The sequence below is a fragment of the Phragmites australis genome, chromosome 11, assembly GCF_958298935.1.
Source record: "Phragmites australis chromosome 11, lpPhrAust1.1, whole genome shotgun sequence".
NCBI lineage: Eukaryota > Viridiplantae > Streptophyta > Magnoliopsida > Poales > Poaceae > Phragmites > Phragmites australis.
Window position 1 is genome coordinate 30,754,668 of NC_084931.1, and position 16,783 is coordinate 30,771,450.

Sequence of the window (16,783 nt, forward strand, 5' to 3'; positions counted from 1 at the left end):
ACTCATAATATATATAGACTAAATTCCAAGCGTGCCGATGCGGCGTGGAGGGCGTCACGTAGAAATCTCAAGAAAATTTCATGGTTCTGAGTGTAATGTGTATACTTATAGCATATAGACTAAATTCTAAGCGTGCCAGTGTTAATGGTTCCGTCCACACGTCATGCTAGTGATAGGATACCATCTCTCACGCGTAGCCACCTGATTCACTCACTTTTCACTCAGCAGTTGACACCAACACTCTGTGGTCTCATAGTGAAGTTAAGAGAATTGAGACGGCCACCAGTACACCATACATCTCAATAGATCTAGGTTACCATCCCTCTCCTCTAGCTCCGGCGATCGTTGGAGCCCCTTGTCTTCGGCGTTGCAATGGACGTCCTCATTGCACATATCATCACCGAACTCCGCTTCTCGGACGCATTTCAGCAGTCGTCCACGCTGCTGCAGCCCCTAGAACAGTGTGTCGCCGATCATGAAGTCTCCGCTCTCGCTCGCACTGTGACCACTGAAATCCTGTTCGTGCCCTCCTCCGCCTTACGCAAGCGCCTTGCCGTCGACTTCCTCCGTGCGCTCCCGTTACCCTCGACCTCCTCCTCCTCTTCTCCCTTCGCTCTGACCTCTCCTTCCCGGACCCCAGCATCATTGCATCCTCCATCACCTCGTTTCCCTCCCCTCCCTCCTCTCCTCTGCCCATGCTGGCGATGAGCTTGAGCACAGTGGTAGAGCTTTGATTTGGGTAGTGAGGAGCTCAACCCAATAGGATTGCTTCGATTTAGGTGATAAGGAGTTTGTTCTACGATTTCTTTTGCATTTTATGCCAATTTGACTATATATTTTTTCAGATTTGCCAAAAAAGATAAATCAAATTGCTTTTTAGGTTCGTTTCTAGTTCTAACAAACTGCACATACACTATTACAATTTGCCAAGCAAAATACACCAAATTACTTTTCATTTTGTTGGCAGCTATCTTAATTATGCTTCTCATAATTAATTATCTATGTGCAAATCTTCCGTTGATTTTGGTTTTTTAAATCTTAAACATAAACTCTATTGTTTTAACCGAAATAAATCTGTAGGTATAATAGGTAAGGGGTGCCCCATGTGGCAGGTTCCGTGCCGCCAAGTGTCAGCCAGCAACAGGTATTGTCAAGACCACGGTCATATCGCATAACCATAGCAAGGCTTGTGCGACCAGCCTCCTAGTTGCAGAGCAATATCCTGTGATCAGTCCTTATTGACCACAGAATCGGTCCTCACATAACCAGTTAAGTCTCATTTAATGTTGTATAATCGAGTGTTTCCCCCTTCTACAAGCACTTGCTTTCGGCGAGGCATAGTCGTGGGGTGGTGTGTAGTTACAGTGACCCGTTCCGTAGTATTTAATATTGTATGATGGTTTGACGGGTGAGTGTGACAAGTTCGGTGATGTTACAGGACGCACAGGATGATCAGAGCAGAGCAGTTATATCTATCTGACGTCATAATGGGCTAGTGGTAGTTGGCTCCGTCAGGGGTATGTCTACCATATAATAGGGATATCAATAGAAAATTCTCCGTCGGGGAATGGCTCCCCATCCCTATTCCCGCACGAAGGAAAATTCCCCGTCCCCGTCCCCGCCCCCGCTCGCGGGGACTATTTTCTCCCCATCCCCGTCCCCGTGCGGGGAATGGAGACCCGACGGGGAACCTGTCCCCGCCCACCGGCCGAGGCAGCCCATTGAGCCGAGGCCACCCACTTGGCCGACCCGCACCGTGCCACGACGCCAGGTCGTACCTGACTAGGCTGCGCGCTAGCGCCCACCTGGGCCGCGCATCTGGCTCCCGCCTGGGTCGGTCGCACACGCCTGGACCACCACCGCTGGGTCGAAATGGGTCCCCGCGGGGAAATGGGGACGGGGAATACTTTCCCATACCCGTCCCCACTAGACTCGATGGAGATATGATTTGTACCATTTATATCCCCACGGGTGATGAAATCTTCCCATCCCCGTCCACTAATAGAGGAATTCCCCGTGGGGAATCAATGATCGGGTCTCCATTGACATCACTACCATAGGATTTAGCACAGTTCGTTTGTTTGTATATCTTTATTTCTGATATATAAATGGGTGAAGATTTTGCTAATAAGGAGGAGGATATTTTATAACAAGTTCACTCAATTTATAAAATAATATACAAAGCGTAGGATTATTATCTCATAGGAGACTCGAATCTGAATAAATCCTAATATTATTAAATCTAATTTGATATATACAAATAGAAAGTGTATATTAACGCGTCCGTCGTCCGATATATCCAGAATTATTATCAGGATTTATCCCTGACAAAATCTTCTATTTGATTTACCTTTTATGATCTCTAAATTCATCTCAATTTAGTTGCACAAATGTCACAATTTGTTTTTAAATTCGTTCTGATTTGCTTATAACTTTTAATAAAAATGTTTATCTAGCTAGGTAAATAGTAAAATAACATATGATTTTTTCCCTATTTTTGTTTTGTTTTGCCGTGAATAGGCAGATAGATTGCCCGGTAACGATGACGTCTTAATTAGATGCTTTTTAATAAGGGTGTGCGTACAGACCCACTACAGCATGTACAGTCGTGCATTAGCTGGATTATAACGTTAAACGCACGATCCCGTTTTAGGATAGCCGGATAACGGGATAAGGAAGCATCCGGATCCGGCGCGCACGTAAGAGATCGGCACGTGCACCGAGCCAGCCCACACGCCACATGGTGATGCATCATTGCATGCCGCTGTCGTCCTCGCACCAACCAACCCAAACACACTTCTTCCTATGCCGCGGACCGCGTTGCTCGGCCGCCTGGCGCGGCGCCGGAGCTCGGAACCGAGGCAGCCGGTCAGCCAGACAGGTCGCCAGACGCGGCGTGCCTTGCCGCGATCTCCGCAGCGACGAGCTGATGGAACTTGGATTCGTTGCGTCCAGTCTGGGCTCCTCCGCTTCGGGTTGACGTTCTCCGTGGGCTACGCGGTCTGCAGCTGGCAACCGTGTCTTGTCTCCGGTCTTTAACTATGCCTCACCAGTGGTTGCAAACCGGTCGCGGATCTTGCGATCCTCCCGTCCACATGAGCTGATCACATCCTCGGTCTCTCGACTCCCAAGTCTTAATTTTTAACACGTGACTTGCACAGTTCGAATTTTGCTACCCTCGTACGGCAAGGACGTCCGGTACATGGCTTTTGTGCTGATCCACGACGCTTGGCTCGGAACAGCCGTGACGTGGATAAGGTTATAAGGATTAAGCAGGGGTGAAATTAGATCGGATATAGATAGATATAGTTTATTATATATTATATTTTTTAAATTATATTTAAATATAATAGTGTTGAATAATTATTTATCATTTTGTAACATATCTTATACATTTAGATCATTCGAACGAATACTAATTATCATATTTTTTCATAACATCTAACATTTATATAATTTGAATAGATACTTTATTATATATCTAATCTTTTTCTTGATCCAAAGTCAAATACGAATAACAATCATCTCATATTTGTTTGATAAACCTTTCAACAGATGGATAGAAAAAACCCATTCCGTTTTCATCCTAAGATTAAGCCGTCCTGGCGCTAGACATAAACCTCGATTAGACACCAAAGCGCAGAGATTAATGCTGACGATTAGGACACTGGGTCGGCTCGAGGAAGGAAAGGGCGAAAGAAAAACACGAAAGGCTGACCAGTCGACAGGTGCATTTGGGCAGCCGTGACATCGTGTGGAGCAACACGCGAGCACGAGAAAGCCTGTCCCTGGTCTCGCTGGCGCGACCTCGTGGACGTCCGCGTGCCCGGAAACGGCGCTACAGCGATGCGCGCGTCGCCGGTTTTTTATTTGATTATTTATTTTCCCTTCTCCCTCAGGGCCTACGAGTTCGGCCCGGTGCACGGCGTGTCAGGCTCGCCGGGGGTTCCGCACGGGACACGCACTTGGCACGTAGCCGCTTCCCGCGACGCGTGTCCGGGTTCCAGAACCCGGCACGTCGCCGTGCTTTCGATTTCACCAAAATTAAAAAATAGACAATATATGATACGGTATTTATCATAATAAATAATGTATTGGTGTATTCAGTATTTTAAATTTTGAAAAAATAATTTCGACATCCGAGGCACCGAAAAACATGGTCTTGATAGTATTCGTTATGTGTGTACGCGACAGTATTTGGCACTTAAGGTGTTAAATATGGTATTATGCACCATATACAACATCTTATAAGCTAAAAATGGCATGTATTTGACGTTTGATGTACCGAATACGATAAACAATACCTCATTCCGCACATCAGGTGCCGAAAACAGCTGCCACCTGATGTTATACTGTTGCGAAGAAAGAAGCTAGCAAGTTGTGTCTACGTGTGCATTTAAATTTTTTATTTAACTCATGATTTTATTTAGAAATATAAAAATAATCTAAATATTCTAAATATTTTCATGAGTAAATTAGAGCTCACTAGCAACTCATTTTAATTGGTTAGATAAAAAGCCCGAACCAATATTTAATTAAAATTCTCCAAATAAGACTACTTTTATAATTTCTAGCAATTTTTAATACCTTAGATAAATTCTCAAAAATCTACTAAATTTACTAATATTCTTCTCACGTGATTTACTAATTTATAAAAATATTTTCAATCCTAGGTTATTTGGTACAAAAGTGAGTTCCTTTGTAATACTCTATTTATATATATTTTCATTATTTCATACGATATTCTCTTTTTAATTTAATTTGAATAAAAAGTTAACATGCACAAAACATTAGTTCTCGTATTAATATTAAGCCTGTGTAATACTCTATTTATATGCATTTTTATCATTTTATATGATATTCTTTTTTAAATTTAATTTGAATAAAAAATTCAAACATACATAAAATCTTGGTTCACAGATTAATTCAAACATGCTCCATTTAATCTATTGCTTGCACCAAGCTAAAAACCACGGGTAACCTCTCATATTAATATTAAGTCTATTCTTGCTGTTCTCTGTGCTTCATTTCTTCCTTTTTCTCTTCCTGCTTTGAGAGATGACATCCCCATCTGCATGCTCCTTATCTGGTTATTTAAATTTTAGATATATCATCTGTCATATTTAATTTATAAATATTAAAACTTATTGTATCACTACCTACTTTTAAAAAAAATGAATGTAAATATATATTCGTAATTCCTAGTTTCTATACTTATTAAGTGTCTGTATTTATAATCTTAGTAGTAGTAATCAATCTATCATGCATCACATGAGAAGAATACTAGTGAATATTTGATTATTTGAGTTCTATGTATCAATATAAATGTATACTTTTTTATTTAAATTAAATTAAAAAATATCATATGAAATGATAAAAATACATATAAATAGAGCATTACAAAGGAACTTATTTTTTCACCAAATAACCTAGGGTTGGAAACGTTTTTATAAATTAGTACATCACATGAGAAGAATATTAGTGAATTTTTCTATATTTTTGGGAATTTATTTGAGGTATGAAAAATTGCTAGAATTTATAAAATTAATTTTATTTTGATAATTTTAATTAAATATTGACTAGGTATTTTCAGATAAAAATAATTAAAATGGGTTGCTAGTGAGCTATAATTTGCTTATGAAAATATTTAGAATTTTTAGACTATTTTTGTACTCCAAATAAAATCACGTGTTAAATAAAAAACTTAAATGCACACATACATATCTTGCTAGCTTCTTTCTTCGCAACGGGACAACACTGGGTGGCGGGTGTATTCGGCACCTACGGTATCGAATACGCTACTATGCATCTTATTTAACATCTCAGATGTCGAATACATATCGTTTTTGTATCTGAGGTGTTGAATATGGTACACAGTGTTATATTTGGCCCTCAGGTGTCAAATACTGTCGGATCCACGTTTTTTTTCAGTGTCTCAGATATTAAAATTGGGTTTTTAGAATTTAAAATATCAAATACACATACTAAATTTGTAAATATCCTAACATATTATCTAAATATGGTGTCATATATTATTTATTTTTGAATTTTTGCTCGCCTTCTGAGTTAGTATGGTACTAGTAGTACTTCAGAGTGTCTCTGTTTTGGAAGATGGTGAAATGGATTGAGGAGTACGATATGCGAGAAGGCTGCTGCGCGAGTTGATTGCGTCTTAAAATGTTTATCACATGATGATGTGGTCACGAGAATCGATAAACATGTTTCTGTTTGGGAGTACTGCTACACGTACCACCACACTTAAGTACAACTCAGGATGCAACGATTGAAATTGAAATGCATATTTGCTGTAAATAGTGGTATGTGATGCATTTCCCTTGAATAAAAAGGAGTGCGTAATTAAGGCGAAGCATTATAGCGAACGAGTTGCCGTACCCCGGGAAAGTACGCGTTTCTATACGCGTACTACTATAATTGCAGGCCTGATCTAGTTTTGTGATGCTCATATTTCAACTTCCCGTGCCCTCCGAAGGGTCTTGGCAATAGATCACGGGAAAACGATACAGTGCATAGACACCAAAGAAAACTCTCATGGATTTCCATTTGGCGAACCCTAGGCCGAAATGAACATGTTCAGCTCGCTGCCGAGCTATTCAGGGACTCGAGCATCAACCTTTTTCTTTTAGTGGCCATTTTCTCGACGACTTTAACCTGACGTGTAAATCCGGCAGGCTCTAGGAGCTGGTGCTAGTGCGTGTATTTTCCTCGGAACGCAAAACGCACTCTATCCCAGATCCGGTTATTAACCGCAAGAGCAAACGCCATGTGCTTCCCATAAAAACATATCCAACCATATTCTTTTTATTTCGTTTACTTTCTAATTCTCTTTTTTATTCTCATTTACTTTATTTTTATTTATCTTCAACAGTTTCTCTTCAAAAGATTCGTAAAGAAAAAGTAAAAAAAATCCGTCCTAAAGTAAAATTGTTAAAATACTGAAGAAAAAGTTACTTAATAAAGAGATTTTGGATCTAACAAAATGATTTGAGATGGTCTAAACATTACCTGCGAGCTAGGACGCGAGGGCCCTGGCGGCCGGCCACCAGGCCGTCACCGTCTCGATCGGGGCCCCACGCGTCTGCGTCATAAGAAGTCGAGTAAACAGATTCAAGGTAGCCCATGATCCGAACCGTGCTGGGCCCCATCCGCGCGACCGAAATGAGACGAGGATAAGATCAGACCGGGGGCGCAGCCGCGGAGCAGATTCCGGGGAGAAAGCCATGTGTGGCAGCGCGGCGGTGGCCGGCCAACCCGACCCGACCCGACCGACCGGCTTTATGAACCCAAATACCCATGGATTGGGCCGGCGGGCCACCGGCATGGGGCCCGCGTCAGCGTCGATCGCAGACGACCCGATTCGCATGTAGCCGCACCGGCAACGGCGATGCGAGGGGACATCTCCGAGCCGTCTACTGCAAATTGCGCGCATTATCTTTGCATTTTTTTTCTTTCTTTTCCGCAGCAAATTGCGCACGTTACCATGGTGGCTTTGGTCAAACGACGCCGTGCCGCGTCTGAAAGCGAGCGTGTAGCGGGCGCACCGCGCGTTGTTCTCCCGTCGGGCTCGGCTGTGCGTTCGCTGTGCCTGTGTATATATACGCGCCACCGCACCGGCGATGCGGAGGCCAATGCCCAAACTCGCAAGAGATCAGAGCAAGGGAGAAGAAACGAGTCCAAAGAGAAAGAGCGAGCAGGAAACAGCTGCGTTTTCCTGGGCTAGCACGGGGGGAGGCTGGGAGCGGGTAGTTCAGGTTTGCCTTGCCACCGAAATGAGCTGCAGGCGCGGTGAAGAGGGGAACGAAGAGCTGTTCGAGACGATGTCGTCCGTCTCCGGCGGTGAGTCCGACGCCGACGGCGAGGACCACTTCCCGGACGGCGCGGGGGAGGGCACGTGTGACCAGGACAGCCGCCTGTTCGTGCCGCAGCCGCTGCGGGGAATGAACTCGGACAGCATCTACGACATGTCGTCCATGATGTCGCAGCTCCCGGGCAAGTAAGTGTATATACCTCCCGGCAAATCACATGAAAGATTTTCACCAGAAGGGTAAAGCTTTCCGTGCTCACCGTGCTAGAACTCGCAGGAAAGGATTGTCGAGATACTACGAGGGCAGGTCCCAGTCGTTCGCGTGCCTGGAGGAGGTGCGGTGCCTGGAGGACCTGCGCAAGAAGGACAGCCCCTACAAGCAGAAGATCAAGTCGTGCAAGAGCTACGTCGCGCTGGGAGGGATGGCCAAGAAGACCTCCTCGAGCTCCTGCGCGAATCTGAACCTCGTGGCGGCCAAGGGGTTCAGGCCGCCCCCTATTCAGAACGGGTACCATCAGTAGGCTGCGAGTGCGAGGTAGAGAACGCCGCAGGAATGCTTTTGATCTTGAGGGTCTCTCTCTGTGTGCTCCTCTTCTTCCCACTTCCGCGGGAATTTTCACCACGGGCGCATTAGTCCGTGAAAAAATTACGAGGCGTTGCACTGTTTCTTGCTCAGCTACCAATAGAGGAACTTGGATCGTTTTGCTACTCGGCAAGAAAACTGTTCTGTGTGTACTGTAAATACGGAGCAGGACAGTGTGAGGCATCTGGTTATCGAAATTTTCCGTCCATTGCTCATGTGGATCTTTCGATGCGATCGAGAATCTCCTTCCATTGTTCATGGAAATTGGGAGTATTTCAATCTAGCATCTTTTGGAGTTGGCCCGGATGAGGACATCAGCTTAGGGCTTTAGGCTCTGCCGTATTCGCAAAGTCCCTCCAGGAGTCCGGGTGGATCCATCCATCGAACAGAATGGTGAAACATCAAAACAAACTGAAACTCTATTTGCAACCTAGTGTCGAGCAGGAAGCACATGCACACACGAAACATACACCTTCTTATTCCGGAGAAACAATGAAATCACTTGTACAGCCTACAATGAGGCACGCACTCAAATCTCTCGATTTCTCTACACAACATAGATCTCTCCCCCCCCCCCCCCCGGAGGCTGTGGAAACCTATGCCGCTAAATTACGCTCTGCTGATGTACAACGTGCAAAAAAAAAAAAAAAGAGGGCAAAAACCATTGCAGATCTACCTAGCAGGCTCGAACCTCAGTGAAACGGCTCGGAGTTGGTTCGCAGTTGCCGGTGAGCTTCAAGGAAGCAGGATAGCTTCCTCATGATTGACTGGTGGCTAGTATACTACTACTGTAATCAATTAAATCAGTATAGCTTCAAGGACCCAAGAAAGCATACTACTACTACTGCAATCGATTAAATCAGCACCATACTAATCAGTTCACTACAATACCATTTCCGATATCGTACATCGTGATCAGTGATAACAAAAATAATCTTGTGCTTGCAGTTGGGACATGCATTGAAGAACAATACTTCACATACAAGAAGATAATATGTATAACTACAACAAAGAGAATAACAGCGCACCCTTTGTAAAGCAACATGCATCCCCTAACCCTTAGCTCACCACTATCACCTACCTAGCTAATCCAAATTGACCACCACTAAATTTGGGTCCTATAACTGAGTTGACATCTACCGAAACAACAAGTTGCCTTTTAATGCAGCATGATAAAAAATGAAAATCCTAATAAACCTAAAAGAAAATATACATGGATTCATGGCTGACGCCACGGTTCAAAAAAAAAGAAAAAGAAAAAAAAGTCTGAGGTACTTACGGGGAATAAAATCCACTGCTCGGCAAATATCCTCCAGAGAAGGTGCGAAAAGGTACTCCATTGTTGGAATTTCAAGATGATTGGTACCGTGAGCCTGAAAAACAGAGTTATCTGGTCATTCAAAATATCAGAAGGCAATATTATAAACCTGCTACACATGATGATGACACATAACTAACATAACTCTCTATCGCTCCACTTTCCTACCTCATGTCTACCGTTACGCTGACCAATTGTTTTGCTGATTGCACAATGCATCGTCATGAGGCAGAAAATAACATCTATGATTATATACAGTGACATTATATATTGCATGCAAACGCATAGGAGAGAATACCGTTTCTGTATTACAGGTTTAAAACTTACTACTGGTCTGGATAACAGGAGGTTGAGATAAGGACATGTTTGGTTGGACTGATTTTTTTATAAGCTATTTTTAAAAGCTGATGTTGAAAATCCACTTATAAAAAATTGTTTTTGAATTGGCTTTTTTTACAGATAAAATATATAATATATAATACTCCTTAGAACATCATCTCTCCTAAACTATAAAAGCTTCTCTAGATCCACTTATGACTTTCAATAATAACAACAATTTTTGTTCTCAAAAACCATTTCTAAAAAATAGACTATTTAGTTTAATTTTTTTACTTCTGAATAGCATAAACTAGCAGAAAACCGCGGCTTCGGGCCCGCGCCCGCGTGGGCGACCGCGGCGGCGTGGCCTCGTGTCAACCACGGCCCGCTCTCCGCCGAATGTCTCAGGCGCATGTCTCGCGCCGCGACGCGAGTTCGTATCGAACGTTGGACGCATGCCGTGGGCCGGGCCAAAATTCGTTTAACCCAACCTCAAAATCTGCAGGAGCGACACGACACGAGGCCCGGCTGGCGCCCGACGATTGGCGTGGTCCGCGACTTTGAAGCAGAGGCGGCCCGCTAGTTAGCATTACCGCAGCTTAGTAATACGTTTCCAGGAACCAAAGTTCGACAGGATCCTTGTGCAGAATGATCAAACAGTCCGAAGTATGCTTTGTGGAAGAAAGAACTTATCCAGGCTTCAAATATGCTTGCAAAAATCATTAAGCATAACTCAATTGGTTAGGGTTGTTATCGTAAAACCGGTTCACCGAATTCGAGTTCAAGACTTAGAACACATACTCACATTTATAAAATTATTATATATATTCTTAAAGTCTTGATGTTATGTTAGTATAGAAGCCGAAAGCTGTACTTGCTTTATTAAAAAATAGGCAAAAAAGTTATACTTCTTTCATCTAACAAACACTGGCTAGAGCTGTTTCGTCAATCAAGTATAATGCCACTTGTTCCTCGCCAAAAAAAAAAAAAAAAGTAGAAGCAACTTTCACAATCTAAATTAATCTGACGACTTGTAGAGACAAATTTTCCTGCACAGTACGGAACAACCTTCGTCAATATTCATTTTTTTAGGAAGCCTGGTGGAGTATTCTTTCTTCAGGGGAAAAAAAGTTCCAGCTTGCATTTAGCCAATTTCCAAGCGCGGAGAAGTCAGAAGTCTACTGCAGGTTTGTATACGTTTTGCCGTATGCTATGTGCTGGATAAAGATGTGCTGAAGTGGTTAATTTTATGGTTGCTGGTGCGATCCATGTTAGCAACTGGGATTTATTTTTCGTCCCGATAACAGAAGGCCTCAGGGAGAATTAATACTTGTTCTGTGTGTTGAATAAATATGCGCTGACGTGATTAATTTTATGGTTGCTGTTGCGATCAATGTTAGCAACTGGGATTTATTTTTCGTCCCGATAATAGAAGGCCTCACCGCCTCAGGAAGCATTTTCGTTAAATAGATATTGTGCTGCTTCGGCTGCTAGCTAATGCAATGGAGCAATCAATGCCGAGAACAATGGCAGCAACATCGTGGTGGCTGCTTATCTGCCTCGCCGCCACTGCGGTACTCCGAGCTCGTGCACAGCCCGACCGCATCGGTATGCTCAACATCTCGAAGGTTTCACACCATTTCAGATCCTATTGCATGTATAGGTGGCATGACAACACAACTCTATGTACCATGCGTCCGCGCACGATTGAAGAACAAGATATTCTTGTGCGGTTGCAGGTTTCATCAGCATAGACTGTGGCCTGCCGGGGACGGCGAGCTACGTGGACGACACCACCAAGCTATCCTACGCCCCGGACGCTGCCTTCACCGACGCCGGATCGAATCAAAACATCTCGGCCGCGTACATCACGCCAAACCTCGGCAAGCTCTACCTCAACGTGCGCAGCTTTCCCAACGGGGCGCGCAACTGCTACACGATCCGGTCCCTCGAGGCCAGGCTCAAGTACATCCTCCGCGCCACCTTCATGTACGGCAACTACGACGGTCTCAGCCGTCCGCCCATCTTCGACCTCTACGTCGGCGTCAACTTCTGGAGCATGGTGAACATCACGGGCGCCGACAGCCGGAAGATCCTGGAGGTCATCGTCGTCGTGCCGGACAACTTCGTGCAGGTTTGCCTGGTGAACACCGGCTCCGGGACGCCGTTCATCTCCGCGCTGGAGCTGAGGCCTCTCACCAAGAGCTCGCTCTACCCGCAAGCGAACGCGACGCAGGGCCTGGTCCTGCTCGGCAGGATCAACTTCGGTGCGACCGATGATACGCGAATTGTCAGGTCAGCAAAAGATACCAGTCCATCACCTGCTTTTCCCCACTAAATCAGTCTGAAGAGCGATATCCTTGACGTAATTAACGTGGAGTAACGAAGTAATTGACCGCGAAAACCAATGATTGGTCAGGTACCCCGATGATCCACGCGACAGGTTCTGGTTCCCCTGGGTCGATGCCACCAGCTGGAACTCTCTATCGACGACATTGAGGGTGCAGAACATAGACAGCGACCTGTTCGAGGCGCCGTTAAAGGTGATGCAGACGGCGATCACGCCACGCAACGCCTCCAAGAACATCGAGTTCTTCTGGGACTCGGAGCCTCAGCCCAAGGACCCGACGCCGGGGTACATCGGCATCATGCACTTCTCCGAGCTACAGCTCCTGCCCGGCAATGCCGTGCGCCAGTTCTACATCAACCTCGACGGCAAACCGTGGTACCCGAAGGCCTTCACGCCGGAGTACCTCTACAGAGACGCCACGTACAACATCAACCCCTATCGGGGCCTTGCTCGGTACAATATCTCGATCAACGCCACCGCCAACTCGACTCTGCCGCCGATCATCAACGCCGTCGAGGTTTTCTCCGTCATCTCCACCACCAACGTTGGCACAGACTCCCAGGACGGTACGTGCACGTAGACATATACATGAGCATGCGGATAAGGCAGCAACGCGCGGGTGTTAATGAAAACTTGGGTGCAATTAACAGTATCTGCCATCACGGCGATCAAGGTGAAGTATCGCGTGCAAAAGAACTGGATGGGTGACCCATGTGGTCCGAAGACTCTTTCGTGGAACGGGTTGACTTGCAGCTATGGCATATCGAGTCCTCCAAGAATCACTGGCGTGTAAGTACTTAATACAGAACACTAGCTAACTTGTGCTCAAAACTCATGACAAGACAAGAACGAAATCATTGATCTATTTAGGACCTTTCTTGAATCTTTTTTTTCAAAAAAAGAAAAGCTACTCCTAAAAAAACACTTTAGGTTTGAACATGGCACGGTCTCAAATGTTTATATTTGGCAGCTATTTTCTATTAAATTATATTTACAAAATCCAATAAACTTACAATATTATGAATTTACTTTTTAAGACAAATCTATACATATAATTGTTATGTTTTTAAACTAATTATTTAAAAGTTATTGATAGTCAAAGTTTCAAAATATTGACTGAGTCATGTCCACGACATCATGTATTTATGATCGGAGTGAGTAGTTAGTATCTTAAACAGGGTTAAAAGAAAAGGCTATCGTTAAACTGAATTATCGGATATTTTGCAGAAACATATCCTTCAGTGGTATAGACAGCGACATATCGTCTTCTTTCGCAAATCTCAAGGCCGTCCAATATTTGTATGTGTGGAGTTCTCGATCTATTTCAACCTCGTAATGGACATTTCTAACAAAATAAGTCACATATATCATGGTCCATATATATGTTGCAGGGATCTATCACACAACAATCTGACAGGCTCAATTCCTGAAGTCCTTTCACAGTTACCTTCACTAACACTTCTGTAAGTTGCTAGCTTATATTGTTTTTTTGCCTTATCCGCCCCCCTCGCACCACTTTGACTCACATCAATAGCATTTGGTTTCTTTCAGAGATTTGACAGACAACCAGCTCAATGGATCAATCCCCCCTGGACTTCTCAAAAGAATTGAAGATGGCTCCTTAGATCTAAGGTCGATTCCGTGGTTCTCTTTTGGTTATTGTAGCATGCATGATATCTTGGCAGTTTCATTAAAACTATTTGTTTATCTTATTTGTTTGTAGATATGGCAATAATCCAAACCTTTGCAGCAATGCCGATTCATGTCCGAGTCCGACCCCGAAAAAGAAGAGCAGGCTTGCCGTCTACATTGCTGTCCCTGTAGTTCTGGTTGTTGTGGTAGGACTACTGGTAGCACTACTTTGCTGCTTCCTTCGACGAAAGAAGCAAGGTGGCACATCAACTCTCTGCTCCAGCAAATTTTCCCCAACCTGAACACAAACCTGATGCTTTTTGTATGTGCCATTCAGAATCAATGAGCCAGTCTGTGAAGCCTCAAAATGAGGCGCCGACGAGCCATGTGCCACCAGGTGACGCGTACGCGCAGAGCTCGCTGCAGCTTGAGAACCGCCGGTTCACGTACAAGGAACTGGAAATGATCACGAACAACTTCCAGCGTGTGCTCGGCCGCGGAGGGTTCGGGGAAGTCTACGATGGCTTCTTGGAGGACGGCACTCAGGTGGCAGTCAAGCTGCGGTCTCAGTCTTCCAATCAGGGCGTCAAGCAGTTCCTCGCAGAGGTAGAATTTCTTCAGAATTTGCATCAAGAAATTTCGCGGTGGAATTTGATTAGTACTCGTGATCATTTACTCAGGCTCAGATCTTAACACGGATTCATCACAAGAATCTCGTGTCCATGATCGGGTACTGCAAGGACGGGCAGTACATGGCACTTGTCTACGAGTACATGTCAGAAGGCACCCTGCGAGAGCAGCTTGCAGGTATGTCATATGTGAGTTGTTAAGCAGTCCAGCTTGCACGGCACACCATAACATTTCAAACTGCCAAGATTTAAGTGTTATTCATCTATAGGATCATTTTTGAAGTGCCTATGTTGATATGAATTCTCGTTCTATCGATCGATCATTTATGATGTGCCTCTGTTGATATGAATTTCTCGTTCGATCGATCCGTTCGCAGGAAATGGCCGCAACAGAAGAAGTTTAACCTGGAGGCAGAGGCTTCGAATCGCACTGGAATCAGCGCAAGGTGCTTATTTATGAATCTAACTTGTGGTCCAATTGGTATTGGAATTTTGGTTTTACTAGAAGCGCGAACACCATTGTACGTGCAGGGCTGGAGTATCTGCACAAGGGGTGTAACCCACCTCTCATTCACAGGGATGTGAAGACGACTAACATCCTACTGAACACAAAACTGGAAGCCAAGATTGCCGATTTTGGTTTGTCCAAGGCTTTCAATCTTGACAACGAAGCTCATATGTCCACGAATATTTTCGCTGGTACACTCGGATACGTTGATCCAGAGTATGTCCATCCAATATCCTTTATCAAATCTATCAAAATGATCATTTTTCCACTAGTGACGAGCAATTCGTGCAACATAGGTGTCAGGCAACCCTGCAGCCGACGACCAAGAGTGACGTTTACAGCTTCGGAGTTGTGCTACTGGAGCTGGTCACGGGGAGGCAGGCCATCATGTACGAGCAAGAGCCTACCAACATCATCCAGTGGGTGCGGCAGCGCTTGGCACGGGGCAACATCGAGGAAGTCGTGGACGCGCGCATGCACGGCGAGTACGACGTCAACAGCGTGTGGAAGGCCGCGAACGTCGCGCTCAAGTGCACCGTGCAGGTGTCGGCGCAACGGCCCACAATGACTGATGTGGTGGCGCAGCTGCAGGAGGGCCTTGAGCTCGAGGAGGGCCACACCGGCGGTTACGCAAACGCTAGCTTCTACACCGGCGGCAGCAGCGACCCCAACTCTGGTTACAACGCGTACGCCGCTGATGACCAGTCCATTGACGTGAGCCAGGGCAGCACTGCATTTGAGATGGAGCATAATTTTGGGAAGGTGCCAAGAATGAACATAGGGCCTGTTGCAAGATAAGGTTCTTCTAGGGTTTTTCAGTGATGCTGTTTCAGCAAAGCAAGTTCGACTATACAAAGGTCCCGACGTTAGAAGTGTGTGCAGTTTGGCCTAAAAAAGAAAATAAGTGTATGCAGTTTTTTTTTAAAAAAAAATTGGAAGACCTCGGAGTTTATGTACTACTTTGTCTGTTCTTCCCACGGAAGGACACTCCACTACTATCCTCACTGAGTGCACTTGTCTATTCTTTCCACATCTTTGGCTACATTTTACAGCTTCAAATTTGGCAATGTTGCACGCCGAAGACACCTGACATATCTTTCCAATGACTGTGGATACGAATCAACTGTCTCACAAAAACCGATCTCTGCGGCTCTCCATCATCCTATTTTTGTCGCCTTATATTACCACAAAAAAAAAGAAAAAAAGAAAAAAAAAGCTGTAGTAGATAGTTGTCGTCAACCATCTTCGTTGGTGGAGATTTAATCAGTGTGCCTATGATTTTGTAATTCTCTCCTTGTTCCGAAGTAGATGTATTTTTTTGAGTTCAGTCTTTAAAGCTATATTTTGATTAAGATTTTTTCACAAAATATATCATTTATAGCTACAAAACATATATAGTGTGAAATCATTTTAAATTATGAATCTAGTTATATAATTTCTATACACTAGATATTCTTATTATTTGATTAAATATTAATCAAACTATATAAAATTTGACTTTTAAAAAAAATAAATATATCTACTATTTCTGAACGGATAGAGTAATGATTTACAACTCTGAATACCACAACGATACATGTTACTGATATTTTGAGTTTTCTTTACGGTGAACATTGATAATAA

General features: G+C 44.2%; 2 protein-coding genes across 2 annotated transcripts; both read left to right on the forward strand.

Moving 5' to 3' along the window:
- The first annotated feature begins 7,619 nt into the window (after positions 1-7,619).
- Positions 7,620-8,637, forward strand: LOC133885183 (protein OXIDATIVE STRESS 3 LIKE 1-like). The gene is made up of 2 exons (XM_062324847.1): positions 7,620-8,011; positions 8,100-8,637. The coding sequence occupies exons 1-2, from the start codon at positions 7,635-7,637 to the stop codon at positions 8,341-8,343; spliced, it is 621 nt and encodes a 206-aa protein (XP_062180831.1). The 5' UTR covers positions 7,620-7,634; the 3' UTR covers positions 8,344-8,637.
- A 2,890-nt stretch (positions 8,638-11,527) lies between these two features.
- LOC133885812 (putative leucine-rich repeat receptor-like serine/threonine-protein kinase At2g19230) lies at positions 11,528-16,190 on the forward strand. The gene is made up of 13 exons (XM_062325560.1): positions 11,528-11,649; positions 11,781-12,336; positions 12,461-12,957; positions 13,042-13,180; positions 13,619-13,690; positions 13,783-13,854; positions 13,943-14,023; positions 14,115-14,281; positions 14,361-14,629; positions 14,704-14,830; positions 15,030-15,098; positions 15,184-15,376; positions 15,457-16,190. The coding sequence occupies exons 1-13, from the start codon at positions 11,544-11,546 to the stop codon at positions 15,956-15,958; spliced, it is 2,850 nt and encodes a 949-aa protein (XP_062181544.1). The 5' UTR covers positions 11,528-11,543; the 3' UTR covers positions 15,959-16,190.
- Positions 16,191-16,783: the final 593 nt, after the last annotated feature.